This window comes from Pogona vitticeps, chromosome 2 (assembly GCF_051106095.1).
Source record: "Pogona vitticeps strain Pit_001003342236 chromosome 2, PviZW2.1, whole genome shotgun sequence".
NCBI classification, from domain to species: domain Eukaryota; kingdom Metazoa; phylum Chordata; class Lepidosauria; order Squamata; family Agamidae; genus Pogona; species Pogona vitticeps.
In genome coordinates this window covers 181041357-181063135 of record NC_135784.1, presented here as the reverse complement: position 1 = coordinate 181063135, position 21779 = coordinate 181041357, and the positions used below count along the sequence as shown (strand labels likewise).

Genomic DNA, 21779 nt, shown 5'->3' with positions numbered 1-21779 from the left:
GTTATTACAGCTTATTCTTTTGGGAAGCTCTCTAGACAACGGCTTCTTGTTTCTGAAGAACTACCACAATAAAGGAACACCACTTTCACAAACGCATCCACTGTAGGGATCCGGTAATAATTATCAAGAAGTAATGTTATGAACAGGCCAGGTTGGACTTGTCTAGTAGCACAGGAGGCACTGTACATTCCTCACAGTCAACACAGACTGAGTTCACTATAGGTAACACAGTGCAACCTAGCAGGGGTTTCAGGGTGGGATTTCAGCTCTTACATTGTGAAAATTAACCTGAAAATATAAGCAATAGAAGTACTGTGGCAAGTGCATCTTTGATTTTAAATCTAAACAAGGTGCCGGGGTGTGTATGTTTCCAATAAAACAGGAGCAGAATTCTGGAGAGACACGCCAACACAAATTTCCTTAACATTTTTAAGTAGCCTATATTCCCAGGTTTGGTTTTGATCCCTTTTGTCTTTAATTAGGAAAAACAAAGTTTTGCATGGTCAGAGATGACTCAGCATTCAGTAACTCACAGATACCACTCAGGTGTTCACAAAACTGATATTTTGATTTTTCATTCAAAACTGTATCACTCTATTTTTTCAACTGACATCTTAACAGAAAGGTGGCTGAACAGCTCAGTGGTTTTTGCCTCTTGTGAGCAGAGCTAGCCTGTGTGGCCTTGGGCAAGTTGCACAGTCCCAGGGCACCCCGGAAGAATGGAAAGGTAAACCACTTCTGAGTCCTCTCTACCTAGAAAACTGTGAAAAAGGTGGCCATAAGTCAGAATTGACTTGACAGCATATAATTATGATAATTAACAGAGGATGTGATGAAATGTAATACATATCCAGAAGACAGCAGGGTATTGGCTCTTTAGCTTGTACTCCATCATGTTACTAGCAGAACTGTTTAATATTTTTGCTCAAAACTCCCACTAGGTCATGGTTACTTGCTGACTGATTCAATGGCATTGTTTACTGATCACAAAATGCCGGTATTTACAAATATTAACACAACTCTGTAACGGGAAATTTGCACAAATCACATGCCCTATAGTGACTGGTTCACAGAGGAAGAGGACAAAGGGCTCAGACGTCTCACAACATAGCTCAGAAACATGTCATTTATCAATTAATCTTAACTGTGAAATAAATGCAAGACAAATGCTGCGAAGTAGGGACCAAATCCTGTGCAAATTTGTCTTTTTCTGCTGCCCAGCTTGAAGCAAACCCAATTTGACAGTGCTTTTGGCCAAAGATTATGGCTCAGTCTCCCAACTCACCCGTGCTAAAGACGACAGTGTTTGGAATCAGAAGTAAATGACAAGAGGGCAATCCCCATTCTTGAAAGTAGATGACTACTACTTCTGCTAGGCAGGGAGCAGAAAACTGTTACCCATGCCTTCGTCCTTGTTACAGAACTGGCAGCCCTTGCAATTGAACAAAATGCTAACCCTTGAATTCCAGCTGTATTCCTGAAGCAAACACACTACTAACATTACTGAGAGGGAAAAATGGGTTCCCAGCCAGTATACTAAGAAGAATATTTTGGCTAATATATTCTAAATTAAGCATTTTAAAACTCTTAATTAAAAGGCCAGGAGAGAAATTTACACACAAGGGACTCTCTATTTGGAAAAGAATACATCTACAGTTTTCATAGGGGTTTTACTCAAAGCTGGACTCTCATGTGTTTGTGTGTGTGCGTGCATGCACGCGCACACATGTGGACACTTATTCCAAAACAGAATATTCCCTTTGCTACAATTCTGCAACTCACCTGCTGTCCCTGCTGTGTCGGTGGTGGTACTGGGCCACCAGCCCCAGGTGTCTGTCCATAGTAGGCGGCTTGTTGTCTGTAGTATTCTGCCCAGGCTGCACTGTAGTCTGGCTGAGGTCCTGGTGGTGCTGCTGGCCCTGCCCCAGTAGCTACCTGAGCTGCTTCCAAAAAAAAAAAAGAAAAAAAGGGGGGGACTTCGCAACATAAGCCCATACACATGTCCTTAGAAGGAAGCCCCACTGGACTTCAATGAAAGACAGTGTCACAAGTCCATGTGTACAAGGCCACAGCCTGAAATACTCAAGGGAGACCCTTCAAACTCAGATTGAATGGATGATACAGGCAAGGTCCTCCAAGCCAATTCAGCCCTCTTGACTCACCTTGCTTCTTATAATATTCTTCCCAGGCTTTTGTGTAGTCCTGTTGTGGTGGAGCTCCAGGCTGCTGGGGTTGCTGGCCTGTAAATAGTATCAAAGGACAAGTTTATGTAGAATCCTCAACTAACCACTAATCTACAAGAACGCAAAACTCTAAAAGAACATTTTTTGGTGGCCGCTGGGCACCAATTACGGTGAGCAGAAAACTGGTGGGGGAGGGGAGGGACAAGAGGGATCTTGACTGAGGAAGGGCTGAGCTTCAAAGGAACTGAAGCAACTCAGAAGTGTAACATTGCAAAGCCTGACAAGCCTCAGCAGCCAAGCTGGAAGGGAGGCTCATCAGAGCTGAGTATAATCCTCCATAATGAATCACCACATGGCGGCACCCCATGCCCTTGACAAAGGAACACCTCAATAAGGAACTTCAGAATAAGCCCTCTCCAACCACTTGACAGGGTTTCCAAAGGAGGAGTCCTCCCTACCCAGCCTGCACTGTGGTTTTCAGCACAGGGAAGACTTCTGCTCTTGTCTATCCAGAAGCCACGCTAACAGATCCAAACTGAAGACGACCATAAACCATTACAAAGAGACAAACATGCTATGCAGGCAAGGCTTCACACTGTACATATAACAGAAGCAAACCATGCTGGCTTGTAAGAAAAGGGCTAGAATCCACCGTGGGGCTACAGCTCTATTAGGGCCACACAGCATGGCATTGCTGATACAATCAGAGGCCTAAATTCAACATTGTGCTAGTATTTCAATGCAGAAATGTTGCTTGCTCATGAACACTTAAGTGCCACTTAACAAGAGTTGCACTGGCTGAACATGCAATCCAAATCAGCAATATTTCTCATGACAAGTGTTCAAAAATAAATGCAGCAACCATTTAATAAAAGAAATCACCACATACCCCAAATCTCTATATTATTTACATAATAAAGGAGATTTGAGAAAAAAAGTTGCCCAGTTTGCTTTCTCAGTCAATTTTTTAATTCCTCAACTTTTTCTTCAGTAAAAGGGGTGAATAAATCCCCGTAGAAGTCAGTTACCTAGTTTTTTGTAATATTCCTCCCATGCTTTAGTGTAATCGGACTGTCCGGTGGGGGGCGGCTGGGGTGGCTCTCCTTGCACTGGCGGTGCTGTGGGGGCTGGCGGTGCCCCCGGAACTGGGCCCGGAGGCTGCTGGTAGTAGTGCGAGTAATAGGCTGCCCAGGCGGCGTTGGGGTCTGCTGCTGCTGCTGCTGCTTTACCTGGAAGGGAGGCAGTAGAGCAGATGCGGATCATCGTGGCTGGATCTTGAGCACCACCACCTCCGATTGAACTCACATGCACAAAAGCACCACATAAAATAGCCTGACAGGTGACTGCCAAAGAACGATATAAAGGCCATACTCACTTGGGTCGTGAGGAGCAGGAGGCTGCCACTGAGGGTAGGCATTTCCCCAGCCTTGGGGTGGGTATTGTGGAGGTGGTGGTCCTCCAGGGCTGGAAAAAGAAAAAAAGGAGAAGGTCACTAGGAGTGTATGCACCAGCAAAGATGGAAGAAAGCATTGCTCAGCAATCTGTGGCCTAACACATCACCAAACGACCCTAAGTCACTCTCAAGAAAGCAAGTAAGTGCTGGAAAAAAACAAAATAACATGTCACATTAAAATAGCAAGAGAATCTAGGCTGAGGCCAAACCCAAGTAGTAAAGGGAACAGCATCAACTAATGCTAAGGCCTCCACCCAAAGGGTGTGGCATGGCACCCTGTGCTGATGCCAAACCCAGCTAGCAGTGCAGGGAGATTTTCTCTCTGTTTTTCCACTGAGCCAGCACTGCTGTTGCTGCTGCTATTCTGGCTCCTTCATGCTCCTTTGCTTCCTGGCCTTCTCCCACTCCTCACCATTCCTCCTGCTCTGTTGCTGCCACCACAGCACTAGGAAGCCGCGAGCTGAAAACGTTTGGGAACCCCTGAACTAACACCATCAGGAAGAAAAGAGCCAGGGTCAGTAAAAGAGTATGACTCCTAAACTTACATGCCTTCATTAAATGAGGATGAGCTAATGACCAGGAAGTGTTCTGTGCTACTTTCCTCCCAAAAATGTGTATTTGATCTAATGTTAACAATATGACAACAAAGCTGCCTCGTATAGTGATTTATGGATATGTGGGCTGTTTCCATATTAACTATTCAGACTTTGCACATGCGTACCCCTTCCAGGGTTTCCTGCTTTTGCTTAGGACTACCTCAGATATCACAGGGACATTCTGCTAAGAATAATACTTGGATTTCTCTTACGTAGGGTTACTCCTGATTTTAATTTCTCTCAAGGGAATAAAAATACTTCCAGAAAAAAGGCAAACTGGTCAAAGAGGTAGGCCTCATCGAGGAGTCTTGGTACTTACTGAGGGGGTGCACTGGGTGGCCCTTGACTGAAAGGCCCAGGGTTGAAGGGGCCCATGGGTGCTGGTCCAGGAGGTCCCCCAGGCCCAGGTCCTGGTCCAACTGGACAGAGAGGACCCTAAGGAAGGAAGGAATTCCTAAAGTGAGGAGTGCAGCACCCCAATTTATTCAACAACAAAAATCATGGCAGACGAGATCCCCTCTCCGGGAGGCTTGCTATGTAGTGAACAGCAAGTAGCTACCTCTATCTTCTCCTCAATCAGTTGCTTGGCATGATCGATCTGCTGAGGTGAGCCACGGATGATAAACAGTTTGAAATTAGGGTCTCCGTTGGGTGGTAGCTGCCGAGATATTTCTACGAAGGCTCCCGTCTGCTGGTTTATGGCCTTTACATTTTCTCCACCTGAAAGAAAAGGTGGAAGTGATCAGCTGGGGCCTTGATTTATGCCAGCCTGGGCAAACAGGAAGAACAAAGGGCACTCACCTCTGCCAATAACCAGCCCACACTTGTGAGTAGGGATAGAGAAGGTCATCTCTCCTCCAGGAGGCCCCCAGTTACCCTGCCCTCTGCCTCGCCCTCTGCCTCCAGGAGGCATTCCTGAGCCTGGGGGACCTGGTGGACCACTCTGTAAGGCAGGAACACAATTAAAGTTTACAAGAAGACAAATCAGAACACTTATAAGGCTTTTATTATACATGCGTTTTTCTGAACCATGTACTGGGGAAAGGATGAGTGCTACAGAAAAAGGAAATGATAATTAATGGTAGATGAATCCCTGAAAATCAGCTTCCTTGCAATGTGCAGCTCCAGAAGTATTGTGTGTGTTCACAGTGACTTCAAGTCAGACAACATCCAAGAAGCCTGACTACTACTCCACATCTGCTAAGACGACGTTCCAAAATAATGTACAAGGAATCAGCAAACAAGGTAACATGACAAGGATTCCCTGAAAGTAGACAGCCTGAAAATCTGCTGTCAAGAAAAAAGGTGATTTCTCGTTTGTGTGAAAGAGAATTCAACCACTTTAAAGGGAAAAAATTTTCTTTCAAGGTCAACAGTTCTCTTTAAAACATGCAGAGACATTTACAACGAGGTAAAGTACGGATACTGTTAACAACATATAGGCCATACATGATTGACACCAACCAGCCAGCTCAACCAAACAACTCGTTCAATTTTTCCAATGCTACCCTTGGGTGCCCAAGAGGACAGATGGGAATTCTAGCACCTTAACACTAGAGACAAACCCGCAGAGAACATTTCATACCCGGAGACTCTGGAGAAGGTCATTGATAATCCGGGCAGCGTGTTCACATCTGTCAGGAGGACCCATGATATGGGCGATCTTCTCAGGACCCGTTCCATCATCTACAACAAGAACCCAAAGTAAGAATTCTGCATGTTTCTATATTCATTTCGAGCAAGGGTGGGCAACTGACAGGAATCTCCCTCTGGCTCTGTTCCGCCACCATTTTTCTCACCTTCCACTCCAGAAAGCTAGTGGCCAATTTTTTTAAAAAACCCTCAGGGTAGCTTTTTCCCTTCCAATAAATGTCGTTGGGGTTTTGTTTTGTTTGTTTTTGTAAGGGTTTTTTGCTTTGAGGTGGGGGTGCTGAGGGATCCATGTTGCCCACCCGGTTTAGAGTTTCAGAAAGAAGCCACTTGTTCTTGAGTCTGGGTACAGAAACTATGGACAACATATAAACACCCACTCTCAACAGGTTCAGGAATTGATTAAACCTCTGATGTGGCTTTTTCCATCAGCAGCAATAAATCATTCCAGTTCAATGGGTAAAGAAGATATATCGTTTATACGAAGAAGTAAAGAAGAAAAAAGCCAAACAGGTAACCCTGTCGCTCAGAAAACTGCCATTATAAAATTGTGCCAAGGCACAGATCTAAATACAGCAACAAACCTACATGGGTCTCTGGTTGTGTAAAGTCTCCCTTTAACCAAGATGTCTAGGAAAAGATGTTAAAACCAGATTGTGAGAACACAGTTCCGCAGAAAATAATTCCACATTAGCAATCAAACAGATCAGGCCAATAGGAACAAGCGAGCGAGCCAGCACAAGGGAAAAAGCTGCATGAGCATTTTGGGAAAAGGAGAGACTTGCATTTCTGACCTTGCTTGAACTGTATCCGAACTCCAGCATCATTCTGTATTTTTTTAATCATTTCACCGCTGCGTCCAATGACCACGCCTACAGAATGCCTAGGCACAGGGACCTGAACCAATTGGAAAAGGACAAATTAAACAAGGAATAGGTAAAAACAATTTACTAAGGAAGTTTATGACAAGGGGCTTTTAGCAGCTCCTTGTTTTCCAACATTGACATGTTAACATGGGAGGGCAGTGAAGTTCCCCCTCCCCCAAACTACTGTCCCTTTGACCCAACAAACCCAGCGTAGCCTCTTACATCTATTCCTCCACCAATTCTGGAACCGTATTCGTTTCTGTCACCAAAGCCTCCCTGGTCCCGTTCTCGTAAGATATCCATTACCATTTCACAGGCTTGCTGCAAAGAAACATGAACATGAATTCTTGAATTATTTGAACATCTCCCCTGGTACTCAGATTATGCAAGAATTTCCAACAAAGAGGCCTTTTTTAAAGCTTAAATCCTTCAGGGACCTGAGTTCAATAGCAAGATGGAGGAGGAGGAGGAAAACAATTCCTAGTCACCACTACAGTATAGCAACAGAATAGACTTTTAGATGGCCAAGTTTGATATTAGTTGAAGGAGCAAAAATTACCAGATGGGACACAATGAGGAAAAAGAAGACAAAGAAAAGCAAAATAGGAAAGGCACAGGTTTTGACAGAGATGAGAAATATAGTGAGGTAAAGTCAAAGAGAAGACTGCAAAGGAGAGCCCAGCGGAGGACAAACCAGTTTTAACTGGGAAAGCAAAACAATTGTTATGATACTGCATAGTAGGACTGGGCATCTGACATGTTTTTTAAAAAATCTGGATACCTAACCAGCAAAATATTGTAAATTAACAGAAAAATATTTTTGAAACATGACCCTTACAGAGAACATCTGATCTTGTTCAAAATTTTTGTTGTCACAATGAGTCCTTATTTTTAAATACTTGTGTTACATGCTATCAAGCTGCAACCAGCTTAGGTAAAGGTTCCCCTTGACATTTAGTCCAGTTGTGTCCGACTCTAGGGAGCGGTGCTCATCCTCGTCTCCAAGCCGTAGAGCCAGCGTTTGTCCATAGACAGTTTCCGTGGTCACATGGCCAGCGCAACTAGACATGGAATGCCGTTAGCTTCCCAACGTGGTGGTATCTATTCATCTACTCACATTTATATGCTTTTGAACTGCTAGGTTGGCAGGAGCTGGGACAAGTGATGGGAGCTCACTCCATCATGTGGATTCGACCTTATGACTGCTTGGTCTTCTGACCTTGCAGCACAGAGGCTTCTGCGGTTTAAACCGCAGCACCACCATGTCGCCCTGGAACCAGCTTAGGTAAAGGTAAAGGTTCTCCTTGACATTTAGTCCAGTTGTGTCCAGCTCTAGGGTGCGGTGCTCATCCCTGTCTCCAAGCCGTAGAGCCAGCATTTGTCCGTAGAGAGTTTCCATGGTCATGTGGCCAGCGCAACTAGACATGGAACGCTGTTACCTTCCCACTGTGGTGGTACCTATTTATCTACTTGCATTTACATGCTTTCGAACTGCTAGGTTGGCAGGAGCTGGGACAAGTGACGGCAGCTCACTCCGTTGCATGGATTCGATCTTATGACTGCTTGGTTTTCTGACCTTGCAGCACAGAGGCTTCTGCAGTTCCCCTGGAACCAGCTTACAGGAACCCTAATAGGCCTTTCATATTAAATGAGATATTTTAAGAGTGGTTACCAGTTCCACCCATGCCTCAGTGAGTTTTTCCCCAACAGAGGAACAGTAACCATCAAGAAGTGTCAGCTTTAAAAGATTGCTTTAAATCAGCTGGTTAATTTCATTTCAAGGGACACATTTTTTGGTTCTAGAACAAAGCAAAATGGAAGCAAAAGGCAACTGTATGCAGTAGCCTTGCTAAGTCACCTTCATCTATAGCAGAGGGCCAACAGAAACTTTTGTAATGTTAAAATGTTGCCCTACAATCTGCAGACAGCTATTCAGCAGAAACAGAGAAGCTGGCTTTCTCCACAGTGCGCCCCTCCGCCAAAACCTTTGGAAAGTCTTTGCCCTAGTATCTGGGAGGCACCAACTGCTACATGCTTTGAGTGCCTTTTGAAGGCACATCTCTCCACTTGAGCCTTCCTGAACTGACCTATGCTGCCCCATCTGAGACCCACATTAGAACCTCTGGTTTTAAGTTTCTTGACTAATTGTATTTTAATATAATCAGCTGCTACAACAAAATATGAAACAATTTTTATTAGCTGTAGCTCAATGAGAGATATCATCAAACAAAAAAAGTTGTATGGAAATAAGCATGGTAACAATCACCCCAAAAGTAAAAGTAAAATTAATAGAGATGTGCCATTTGGATTTTTTGAACTTCAGGCCCACATTTTCAGACATCTGTATTTCCCTCACCTAGAGCAAGGCCTATCTCCACCCACCCCCCTTAGAGGCCACATTCTAGGCCTCATTTCCTGTTGCAATTCTTGCTGGGTGTTAATAGTTCTTCAGGAGGCACTGTTGATAGAATCTAAAGGGCAGCAGTACTACAACACCCAGAAAGCATTGTGTCAGGAAGTGAAGTCTAGAATGCAGCCTCTGAGGCAGTGTGAAGGTTGTGGGTCTGTGAAGTGGAATTACCAAAATTCTGAGGGTTGAAATGTGGGGAAAAAAACCAACTGGCACATCCTTAAAAATTATGAAATAGTAAGTTTGTTCCTGACACCACGAAGACCAGAAGTTAAGCTTACTCATTCCTGCTCTTAATAAGAGAATATATTTATTCAACTAGTTTTACATTTTTTAAAAATACAACTAAACCCACAAAAAGTTATGTCAAAACAGTGCAATATATATGAACAAACTAAAACAAAGTAAGCCTTGCCAAATTAGCCACCCTCTCATACTTCCTCTGTGACATTTCTGATTCAGTTCCATACAGCTCTAAAAACGGAGAGGACCTGAATATCTCTGGTACTTGGCAACCTAAGCAGATACCCCAGTGCCTCAGAGAGACTGAAGAAGAGAATCAACCGGACAGCACACATTACCTGTACTTTGTAAGGGTCTCCAACTATCCGAAGAGGCTTATCTACATTCGTGTTTTGTGAACCATCCTGAATTAAAATCATTTTCACTCCAGCTCGCTCCTACACAAAAGGAAAGAGAAAAGTCCAGTTGCTTGACTGTTCAGTGTTCCTGGAAACCTCTCAGTCCAAAAGAATCTGAATTTCAAAAGGTCTCAGTTGCAGAAACCACAGATAGGAGAGGATCGGCGTTGTCCCTCTGCAGGCCAAATGACTAGAAACACTAAGCAAACAAGCATCAATCTCAAGGTAAGAAATCCAGCTGGAAATGATACATAATTGGTGGTGCACACTGGTGCAAATTTCTACCTCACTCTGCAGCCCAAGACAGGTTCCAGTTTAACAATCTCACCTGCAACTGTTTAATGGTCTCTCCTCCCTTGCCGATCACCAGACCAGCTTTCCCAGCTGGGATCATGATTTCCTGCACTGTACCATTCTGCCCGTTGGCATTATCATGGAACTGACCCGGTGGTCCACCACGCCCTCGAGATACGATATCATCAAGCATCATTTTTGCTTTTCTGCATAGATGTAGAAGCACAAACAGCAAGAGAGCAAATAAGAGAACAAGCCTGGAGGAGGGGGCAATCTGACGAATGAGAGGGACCAACTGGTCTCCTGCCATGACTGGTCTCCTGATGCAAACTTCACTGGCCAAATTCTCATTGATGGATTCAGGTTTGTATTCTTCAGCTCACCTTACTGCCAATGTTTCTAATATGGGATCTCAGCATTTACTAGTGAACTACAAATGCCTTGCTTCTTTGCTACAACCCTGGATTACGCTGTCTGGCAAACATGTTCTATTGAAACATGGTGGCTTCTATCATCCACTGTCTCATGTCCTCTAGGAACAGCAACATGAGAAAGGACAAAAGTCTACTCACTGGACAGAGTCTGGTGATCCAGTGAGAGATACACTTCGCTCTGGCAATCCTCCACTGTCTGCAAAAGCAAAGAAAGGCCATTAGGAAACAAGACTATTAAAACTTCACTCCACACAAACACGTTTCCCCAGAGATTTTTACCTCTCCCTCCAATCACACATCATATGTAAGGGCTAAAGGAGTTGGCACTGGTTGAAGGGCAGGTCCTTCAAATAAAAACACACTATAAAGAATTGCCTGCATCTTTTGACAGCGAGAGCTTGTTGATGACCTGCAAGCAGCACACGAATAGAACACTCCTCCTAATCTAATAGGTGGTGAAACAGTAAATCCCTACAAGAGAAAATAAGCTTGCCCCAAGCTGAGGGGGATTCCCTTGTTCACCCAAACACTGTTGGCACACTCACGTCCCAGAATATTTTCTTTTATAATGATTGAGCAAGAGCGACTTAGCATGTTGAAAATGTGCCATCTATCACCTGTAAGACACCTTCAATAAGCGAACATGTGTGTTCATCCCTGAGGACAGACCAAGCTTGTGGGATCCGTTTTGCTAAGTGCCTAAAATCAGTCAACTAGTACCAAACACAGAAGAAATACACTTTAATTTAAAGGATTTTCTGCTCAGAAATTAGATGAGTGCTACAGACAATACATAAAAGCCTCCTAGGTGAAAATGGGCCAGGTACCATCTCCACCACCCAAGGTCCCTTCACATTAGCAATTTACTGCAGGGATGGGGAACCTGTGCCTTTCCAATTGTTGATGAACTACAAATCCTGTCATGCTTGGACACTGGCTACGCTAGCAAACACTCATGGACTTGAAAGCTGAACATTATCAAATGGGCCATTGGATCCCCAATCCTATGGCTGAGTCTTTTTCTTTCACTCCAACCCACCACTAGGAGTCAGAAATTACTGCCAATCTTCCTCAAATCCTCCAAAGATTTACTAGTGATATTTTTATTTATTTATTTATTTATTTAATTTTATTTATACGCCGCCTATCTGGTCACTTTGACCACTCTAATTTCTGACCCTCCTTGCCATAAACTAGACTGCTTTATTACAACTATACCAATTTAAGTATGCTCACCCACTATTATAAAGGCTGGGAAGGAACAAGGGGCAGCTGTGGCTCCATATCCAGGAAGTTCCAGCTAAATCCACCTTAGACTCTGCTCTCCACCATACACACATACCTGGTGAGATCTGTACTTTGCATCCAGAGTCCTGCTGTATTTTGTTGATCTGCTCTCCACCTCTTCCTATGACTGCAAAGTAAGGAGAGGGGCACTAAGAAACTCAAGATAAAAACAGGAATGTCCTCCTTTAACAGGCAGACTTAAAGGCAGGTTTCTCTCCTTCTTCTTCACAAGAGACAAGTAGGAGTCTTCTGACTTATGGAGGGGGGAGGATAATCGGCAGAAATAGACAGGCCCCAAAGCATGGAGAAATTGCTCCCTGCACAGCAGCCATAAGACATTCTGTAAGTTAGATTAACAGTACATTCAACATGTGAAAGTTCTGTATATATGATGTAGGAACAGTAACTGAGTGGAACAATAATCCAGGATTCATTCAGTGGCAATTCATATAATGCAACAGGAAGGAGGGAGGGACAGAACTGTTCCTCCTCAATGTGCAATTCAAGTAAGAGGAAACAAAATACTCAGGATCTCGGAGGCCACTGAGGCAAGATAGTGTTCAAGAACCAGCGATGTCAGAGAGGTACCACAGCACCCTAGTTTCAGCCAATGTCTCTTCTAAGCTTTCAGAGCTTGAACACCAAACCAATTTAAAACCAGGGCTTGTAAACAAACTGCCTTCCTTGGACCTGATTCTCTCCTGCGTAGTTAAAACTCGGCTTCAGGCAATGTTTGGCAGCCACCATTCCTTCTGGCAAAGGCCTACACAGGATCATTCACACAAAACTGATTAATCTAAAAGCTGAGACCACAAACAATCCAGAACAAGAGCTCAACACTTCTGCAGCACTCCTAGCTTGAGACTCTGAAGTGTCCAGAGTAGCTCTGTGCTGCTATTCAAATCCCCCAAGTTCTGTTGACATGTTGGGAAGTGTTCCCATGGCACTTGCCTCCAAGTTGACCTTAGAAACCAGACCCTACCATTTAATGAATGGGAACCTCGCCTGAGCAGTTTTATGGAGCAGAACTCCCACCCTGTACCTCTGGAGCTACATTCCATAAACAGCTTTGAGCCCTCAGCGGAAACTCAAATGCTTGTAATCTCTTCAAAACCACACCAAAGGAGTCACCAGCCAACTTGCCTGAGCCTTCCCTGTGGGAAGCTCAGGCAACAGGTGAAGAGGAGTCAGGAAAGCATGGGTTAGTAAAGGTACAGTGACAACCTTCCAGCTACAACAGCAGCAGGTTTCTCCCCTCCCTGTCTAATACTCACTGAGTCCCACCATGCCATCAGGTACTCTGTACTCTTCAGTCACTGTAGACCTGCAAGGAAAATGGTCAGCAGCTTAAAGTAAGGAGTGGGAGGGTTACAGAAATGGACCTGGTGTTCACCAGCATCCATCAAGAAAAAAAAGAAGGGGGGCTTTCCTTGTCCTGGAAAGGCAGAGAGGAAAGTGGCTGAGCAATTAAAACACCACTCTAAGGAAATCACCATGCAACAGTGCAGCATACACCACTGCAGCCTGGCAAAACCAGTGGCCCCATCAAGTGGCCCAAAAGCCACCATACCAGAGTTTGCACACACGAGTCTTCAGGCACAGGTTTTGGAAACCAGAGCTATGAAACCAGAAGCTACACAAAACCTTAAAAGTACCTCAGTAATGGCCAAGCAACACAGCCCTTAACTACCTAACAAGTCATATAAAGTGTGAGATTTATGAGAGACATTTCCTGAGGCATGCCTCTCACAATTCTGGATGCCAACCCAAATCTAACAAAGCAGCCTTTTCTCTTGGGATTGGGGGGGGGGGGGGAGGCACTGAAAAACTGTCCTCCCGACAGACGACAGGTGAGAACTTCAGATATAACCATACCAGCAAAATCCTGTGGGGGTGCATGGCTTATTTACCTGGGAGGAGGATGGATCGGTCCAAGCTGAGGGGGTGGTGGCATGGCTGGAAAGCAAAGCAAGGGTTTGGTTATGAATTCATATTGTAAAATGCAAGGTATAAGCCTATGCCACGAATCTGTTTGTTTGTTTTTAAATTAAAACACAGTCCTGGCCTCCCTAAATCCCTTCTCAAAAATTAACTTTATATCTCTTCCCACTTCACTATTAAAATGCAAATCAATCTGCAGATCATTAGTACACATACCTCTCAAGCTCTTTAAACGAAATTATACTTACGTTCAGGCTGAGGGGCCATTTTTTTGCTCTCTGGCTGGTCTGTTAAAAAAAATGAAAAAAATGCATCTAAATGCCTTTCAGCGATTAAAAGATAGCCAGCTTTCTCCTTCAAGACTTCCACTTAACATCCAAGACTACAGGTATGATTAAGATTCATTTTGTCATACGATATGATAACTACAGCTGTTGATGCACCCACAGCAGTTTATAGGCAATTGGTGGAAAGAGCAGATTTGTGCAGATTCTGTTTATTTCAATGTGGTCCGTTCTGGATTCTTAAGCTAACCCCAAATGAAACCTCTGCAGCCATGCTTGAGGGACAGGCCCCATGCAAAACTTGCTACATTAACTTTTCAAGCTGGTACTGTATATGGAAGAGGTGTGTGTGTGTGTGTGTGTGTGTGTGTGTGAGAGAGAGAGAGAGAGAGAGAGAGAGAGAGAGAGAGATCACACAAGTGTATGCACACCAGAGCAAATCACACCATACCTCCATCTTCCAGTTGCCTCTTCTGACCACCAAATCCAAAGTCAGGAGTAGTGTTGTTCACTGTTGTGGCCGAGTCCCCTCCAATTTTAGCTGCTATCTGAAAGCAAAATTGAAACAACACTTATTAGAAGGAAACCGCATGCCCTAGGAACATCAAGCTTGATACATAACACATGCCATTTATTCAAGAAAGGTTGTGGCTTAAATCTAATGTCGCTTACATAAATATCCCAGTTACAAACTCCCATTATATTCATTCAAGCTCTAGTTACCGTCCGTTTAGACAACTGGAATGTGATACTGTATATGTGGGACTGCCCTTAACAAGTTACCCAGAAACCTAATTTGACTATATTTTGCAGTAGCTCATTGACTAGTATTAGATCAGTGGTTCTTAACCTTTGTTACTCAGATGCTTTTGAACTGCAACTCCCAGAAACCCCAGTCAGGACAGCTGGTGGTGAAGGCTTCTGGGAGTTGCAGTCCAAAACTCCTGAGTAATACAAGGTTAAGAACCACTGTATTAGATGACTGGACCATTTTACTTCACTGTTGTTATTTTCTTCTGGGTTTTAAAGGTGTTTGCTTTCAATTCTGCCATGGCTTGGGAACAGGGTACCAAAGTTTTCTTTCTTTTGTGCCTCTATGGCTGATCTGTTTACCACCCAAGCTCTTGTCCTGAGTGCCATGGTGGCTCAATTACGCCCACGCCAAAAATTCACCACCAATTGCAACAACATTAAGAAAGACAGATACCTTCCCTAAGAAGACATACCATGTTCTGATACTTTATTCTTTTAGACCAGGGGTCTCAAACATGCAGCCTTGGGGCCATTTGTGGCCCGCCATACGATAGTTTGTGGCCCCTGCATTGCTTGCCCCCCCCCGAAGCGCCCACACGCCCTCTGCTGTCAAGAGTAAAAAAAAAAAAAAGCCTCGCCTTGCTCGCTGGCTCCTCTTGCACCCTCCATCCGAACTGCAACCTGCGCCGCCAAGCAGAGCTCACTCCCGGCCCATCCTCCAAGCCGCCAACAGCAACTGCCCCCGCCACCACCTCTTCCAGGGAAGTGGCTCTCTGGCTCTCTTTCTCTCTCAGCACCCCAAGCACCAGCCCGGCCAGCAGCCACCACAGCACTGCTCGCCTCGCAAAGTTTGCTCCCCTGCAGTGGTGGGGGTAGCTGCTGCTGAGTGTGCCTTTTTTTTGAGGGGGGCCCTCAGAGGAAGGTTGCTGGACCTCCATGTGTTTGTTTGCATGCGTGCACCTGTGGGCCCCCCCCATTCTGTTTAATTTCACAGGTACCGGTGGGGGCTTTTCTCCTTTGGCAAGGCAAATTCTGTGAGGTTTTTTTTATTTTTATGTCATGCTTCTCCCCCCCCCCCCTTTTGCTAGGTGGTCACCGGCACTCCCTCCCTTCTCTGCTTCTTCATCCTGCTGCCGGTGGTGGTGGTAGTGAAGAAGCGCCCCTCTTCTTCCTCCTCCTCGGAGCCCCAGCCAGGCTAAGGAAATTCCTGGGCGGCTTCCTCGGGCTCTTGCTCCGCTTGGTGGAAAATCTGATGCAGCCCAGCCTCACCCAGCCTCTGCCTCTAGCGGCCCCCAGGTAAATTGAGTTTGAGACCCCTGTTTTAGACACATATTTAAAAGCTGACTGTGCTAGTTGGCTTTGTGTCATTAGTGCCCTACCTCTTCATGTTTAATCTCGCTGTAGTGCTGCTGCTGTTTTTATTATTATTATTATTATTATTATTATTATTATTATTATTATTATTATTATTATTATTATTATTATTATTATTATTATTATTATTATTATTATTATTATTATTATTATGCCTTGCTACTCTCTCCTATTGCCTTGGAATTGTTATGTGGCTGCTGATTTTTTAAAAGCATGGATTTGTATATTATAATGTGTTATTGATCTTATCTTGCAAACTGCTCTCAATATATTTTAGGACAAGTGGGTCACTATAGTGAAATACAGCAACACATAATGTTTCTGTTCATATGTCCAGTCACTACCTACCATTCCTCCTCCTCAGTCTTTTTCTCTCCTACAGTTAGTTAGCTTCCTCTTCCACTCAATACCGCCAGTCCTCACTGGGCTGCTCTGTTCTATCTCTCCTCACTCCTGTTGTTGCTGCTGGAGTAGCTTAGGTATCAATTTCAACCCACATTTTAAAAAATATTTCTTCAATGATGATTATGGTAAGCTTTCATTCCCCCTCCCCCCGATGACATTTACAAATATCTTGGCTGTTAGAATGATAGAATGACTTATCTGGATAATGAAGTAGGAGGCTCAATTAGCACCAAGTCAAAACATACTTGTTTATTACAGCATTTTGGGGTTGAGGATTGTGTACGTTTTAATACAATGTTTTTAATTTTTAAAGTGTCTTTTAAACTGATTTTAAATTGTTTTAATTATCTTGTTTTATAATTGTTTTGCATAGCTCTCTATAAAAGATGGACTATACATGTGTAAATAAATGTTTCTTCTGTATTTTTAGAATAATCATGTCTCTTTGATATATATATATATTTCCACCCTCTTCATTTTATCCCTAACCTCAATCAGCAGTCAGGATTTTGCTGTTTTCTGTCACCACAAAATATTCCTTGCCAATCAGTCTGTTTATTGCAGTTTTCAGCTTTTTTGGGTGTTCGTGTGTGTGGGTGTGGGGAATCTACAAAAATTTAGATTACCCAGGGTCTGATTCTGCTTCTTTCTCATGCACGGTGTTGTTTTGCTATATAAGCACAAGCATGGAAAGACTAAAACTCAGAAATAAAGAGACAGAGGGAAAAATAAGATATTTTAAAAGCGCATAAAACTAGCAATAAGACCATAATAATAATCTCATAACTGCAGAGCTGGAAGCGATCCTGTGGATCATTGAGTCCAGCCTCTGTCAAGGAGGCACAGTGGGGAATCGAACTCCTAACCTCTGGCTTCACAGACTAATGCCTAGACCAAGCTGGCAGCCTGAGTCCTTTTCCTAAGCTTTTCTCTTCTTGCCCTCCAGCACCAAAAGCCATTCTAAAAGAATGGATGAGCCTTGGATGTTGCTCTATTTTGCAAGTTCATATTACCTAAATCTATGTTCATGTTCCTTAGAATTCACATTTGCATTTCTCTTTACAAAAGAGGTCAAAAGCAGTTTCTTTATAGAAGTGGTACTTATATTGTCAAAAAGTTAGATTGCTATGTTTTACAACACTGAAACAGAAACTGGTTTCAGACATTCACCTTGGACATGTAATTGTCCAATGTAAAACCACCATTCCCCAGACAAGCTTCAAATGGCAAGACATTTAACATGAAAAACTATTCTACACCTGTACTACAAAGCATGTTGTTATTCCTTAAATGAAGTAACCAACAACTTTACCCTAAGGATTTTCAGTTCCATCTGGAACTTCCATCAAGACTAGAGGTGCACAGACTAGGAATGGCTCTCTTTCAGCTTCCTTTAAGAAACTTCTGAAACTGGAAGCACCATAACAGACAAAGCAGCTGCTGAAGTTCCACAAGTTATTAAGCTTAGACCCAACAGGATCAGATGTCAGGATATTACATATCGAGTCAAAAGGAGGGAAATACACACAACAACATTCAAGACTACGCAGTGAATGCTCGGCAAAAATCAAGTCAGGTATGAAGGGCAACATGTCTAGTTTCAGGTAAGGATACGCAAAGAATACATCCACTGAGTTTCCTCTATACCTCTGTTCCCCAATCTGGGGGTTGTGGCCCCTTGTGTTTCTGGGGGGTCTTGGGTCACCTTATATGTCTTGTAGCCCTTGTTAAATAATTTCTTCCTTGACCTTTCACAGTGGGATATTAAACTTGGCATGTACAGTGGGCTCTTGACTTGGGAACTTAATCCGTATTGGAAGGCAGTTCTCAAGTCAAAAAGTCTGTAGGTCAAGTCTCCATTGACCTACAGTGAATTGAAAACCGATTAATCCCGTAACAGGCTGTTTTTGTTCCATTTTGGTTTTTTTCTGGTCTGTAAGTCAAATCTCAGTCTGCAAGTCAAACCTAAATTTTGCGGCCAGAGAAGTCTGTAACTAAAAAAGTCTGTAAGTCAAGCCGTCTGTAAGTCAAGGGTCCACTGTATGTATATGCATGAGAAACAGTCCCTTTGAGGGAGAAAGAATCCTCTACTTTCAGAGAAGGAATGACTTTACCCCATTAAAAGGTGGCATAAACGGGACACAGGTTACTTGGGGAGGGGGGTCATGACTTGAAAAAGGTTGGGAACCACTGCTCTTACACAGTATCAAAATGTAATGCTCTAGCAGCCCCATCAAACCTATGTAAATTGAATGCTCATCATTCAACAAACAGAAGGGCATGGGGTTCTGATCTCTGCCTTACAAAAAAAAAAGACTAGCAAAATCAAGCGAGTTACATGATGTGTTAAGACAGCACAAAAACAGATGAACATTTAAAAAATATTCTAATGGTAAGGAGGCCTGGCTGAGGTTGAGCTTATGGATATAGGGAAGGACATGAAAGAGAGAGAATTGGGGGCTAACTAAATAAATGGAAACAAACACTTGCATGCCAATAGAAGTGCTGACAGAATAAAACCAATAAAAAGAACAGAAGAAAGGAATATTGTACAATAATTACGACAATGGACAGAACATGCTAGGAAAGCTGACAATTTCAGTACAGGGGAAAGCAGTTCCAAAGAAAAGGCAGGTGCATTTCTGTCTTTATACAGAATACAAATGGTTTATTTTTAAAAGAGATGGTTAAAACAGTTGCTGTCTAGTAAGTGTCTTTAATGCATTAACAATGTCCAAGTTGAATACCAAGAAGCCACAAGCCAGAAACAAATAAACAAACACCCATCAACAATGAATAAAGAAACCAGCAGTGTTTTGTCAAATCTATTTAAAATTTAAATAGATTTGACAAAGGTGAGAGAAGGAAATTAATATAGAGCAGTGGACATGCTTAACTCCAGATTGCATGGTACATTGGGGACCTCTCTCGATGCATACCAGATTCTCTGCTCATCCTGCTTTTTTTTTTTTAAAAAAAAACCTGTATATTTTGTTTATGTTAAGATATAATCCCATTGTTCCAGAACAGCATCCGCAGGTTTCATCAGACATCATCCTGAGGACACTGGCACCTGGTCTCAGAAAAGGAAGATATGATATCTCACTCACACATCACACATCCACCTGATGGCTTCATTTCAAGGCTAAAATACTCAACCTCAATCAAAGGGGCATACTGCGGTTGGATGGTGGATACAGAGAGGATGTGGTTTTACTGAAGCCACAAACCTCCTCCTACCCACTTACCTCGGTTGCCAGGAAACAGGGGGGAAAAACTGGGAAACTTAGTCCAGTCTCAGACATGTCCTAACTGCATCACTTGCCACTGTGAGAACATTCATGGAAGCCTGTTTAAAAACCACTCACACTTCTGTTGAAGATTTTGTCCCCTGGCAGAATATCTACTTGTGGCAATGACTGTGAGGAACTGATTCAAATAATGGCCTGCCAGAAGAACATAAGGAACTATTGGGGCACGAGATAGATAAAGATCCAGCATTGCTTCAGCCCTATCAACCAATACAGTGGAGTCTCGATTTACGAACGGCTCCACTTACGAACTTTTCGACCTACGGACTTCTCCGGCCGCAAAATTTTACTTTGACTTGCAGCTGGAGAATCGACCTACAGACCAGAACAGGGAGGCAGGGAAAGCGCCAAATTAAAATTTGGCGCTTTCCCCTTCCAGTCCGTAGGCTGTAGGTCATACCTCCAGATGCCTTGCAGGGCTTCTCCGCCGCCATGGGAGGCATCTCGGAGGTCCCTGCCACCGCCAATAGTGCTTCGGAGCCACTATCAGCAGCGGCAGGGACCTCCGAGATGGCTCCCATGGTGGCGGAGAAGCCCTGGAAGGCATCCACAGGTCCCCTGCTGCTGCCGCTGCTGCTGGAAGCCACGCCGCGCCGGGGCAAGCCAAGCCATGCTTGGACTCCAGCCGGGTGCAGCGCGGCTCCAAGCAGCAGCGGGGGCACGGTAGGGGGGTGTCCGGATGCCTTCCAGGCAAAGCACTGGAAGGCATCCGACCCCCCTACCCTGCCGCTGCCGCTGCTTGGAGTCGCACTGCACCTGGCTATCCTAGCCATGGTTGGACTCCCGGGAGTCCAACCATGGCTGGGATAGCCGGGCACGGCTTGGCTCCCGGCGACGGGGGCAGGGTAGGGGGGTGTCCAGATGCCTTTTCCAGGCAAAGCACTGGAAGGCATCCGGACACCCCCTATGCTGCCGCCGCCGCTTGGAGCCGCACCACGCCCGGCTATCCCAGCCATGGTCGGACTCCCGGGAGTCCAACCATGGCTGGGATAGCCAGGCGACACTCAGCTCCCGCCAGCGGCGGACCTCTGAAGGCCTTTCCTGCCACCATGGGAGGCCTCTTGGATGTTCCCCCCCCCCCACCGCCGATAGTGCCTCCGAAGCACTATCAGTGGTGGCGGGGGACCTTGGAGAGGCCTCTGGCAACGGCGCCGAAGCCCTCAGAGTCCTCCAACAGCAGCGATGGCAGCGGCGGACTCCTTGAAGACTTCAGAAAGGTATTTGCTTTTTAATTTATTTTTAATTTTTTGTGTGTGGGGAGGAGTTTTCTTGGGCCAGATATAGATGAATAGGTTTTCAATGCATTCCTATGAGGAATGCATTTTCGACCAACAAACTTTTTAACCTACGGACTCCGTTCCAATACGGATTAAATCCGTAGGTCAAGCCCCCACTGTATCCTTAATAAAACATGTCTAAATACTAAGTGTAATTTTGGCAGCTTTAGGGAACAATGCTACAACAGAGTTGTGAAACTCAATTTCATCTTCGGCCTCATCAACATTATGGTTGTCCTCAAAGGGCCGGTTGTAAGACTATATAAATGTAAGAACGGGAGTGGGCAATAGCGAGGACTACATTCCCAAGGTGCTGTACGCCGCCAAAGTGGCTGCACTTTCTGACTCTTCGCTGCTTGGAATGCTGGGATTAGAAGTCCCAGTAGATGGATTCCCAGCATCCTTGTGGAGCATTATGGGTGACCGAGTAAATGCCCGCGTATTGTATACTGCACAGTAGGAGGCAACACTGTGAGGGCCACATGAAATGGCCTGGCGAGCTGGATTCAGCTCACGGGCCTCGAGTTTGATCCACGTGGTGTACAAGGTAAAACAATATTTTCTCTATGCCTGTGGGGACAGAGGTTGGCTCTTGCAATAGTCTTCCAAAAACCAACTGT

At 44.4% G+C, this 21779-nt stretch overlaps 1 protein-coding gene across 3 annotated transcripts in view; it reads right to left on the bottom strand.

Annotated features, from left to right (window-relative positions):
- KHSRP (KH-type splicing regulatory protein) overlaps positions 1-21779 on the bottom strand; it is a 31399-nt gene that overhangs the window by 1180 nt on the left and 8440 nt on the right. Inside the window, exons 2-19 of one of the 3 annotated variants that reach the window (XM_072991505.2) lie at positions 14491-14587; positions 14004-14042; positions 13725-13770; positions 13089-13138; positions 11870-11941; positions 10666-10723; positions 10128-10299; positions 9740-9838; positions 6971-7069; positions 6677-6779; positions 5818-5918; positions 5034-5175; positions 4792-4952; positions 4552-4667; positions 3559-3647; positions 3212-3412; positions 2163-2240; positions 1783-1943 (exon numbers count right to left, since the gene is read on the bottom strand). In XM_072991505.2, coding sequence (XP_072847606.1) covers positions 1783-1943; positions 2163-2240; positions 3212-3412; positions 3559-3647; positions 4552-4667; positions 4792-4952; positions 5034-5175; positions 5818-5918; positions 6677-6779; positions 6971-7069; positions 9740-9838; positions 10128-10299; positions 10666-10723; positions 11870-11941; positions 13089-13138; positions 13725-13770; positions 14004-14042; positions 14491-14587 — 1884 coding nt within the window. The remainder of the gene's footprint in view (positions 1-1782; positions 1944-2162; positions 2241-3211; positions 3413-3558; positions 3648-4551; positions 4668-4791; positions 4953-5033; positions 5176-5817; positions 5919-6676; positions 6780-6970; positions 7070-9739; positions 9839-10127; positions 10300-10665; positions 10724-11869; positions 11942-13088; positions 13139-13724; positions 13771-14003; positions 14043-14490; positions 14588-21779) is intronic. The other 2 variants (XM_072991506.2, XM_072991508.2) reach the window with 2 other exon arrangements.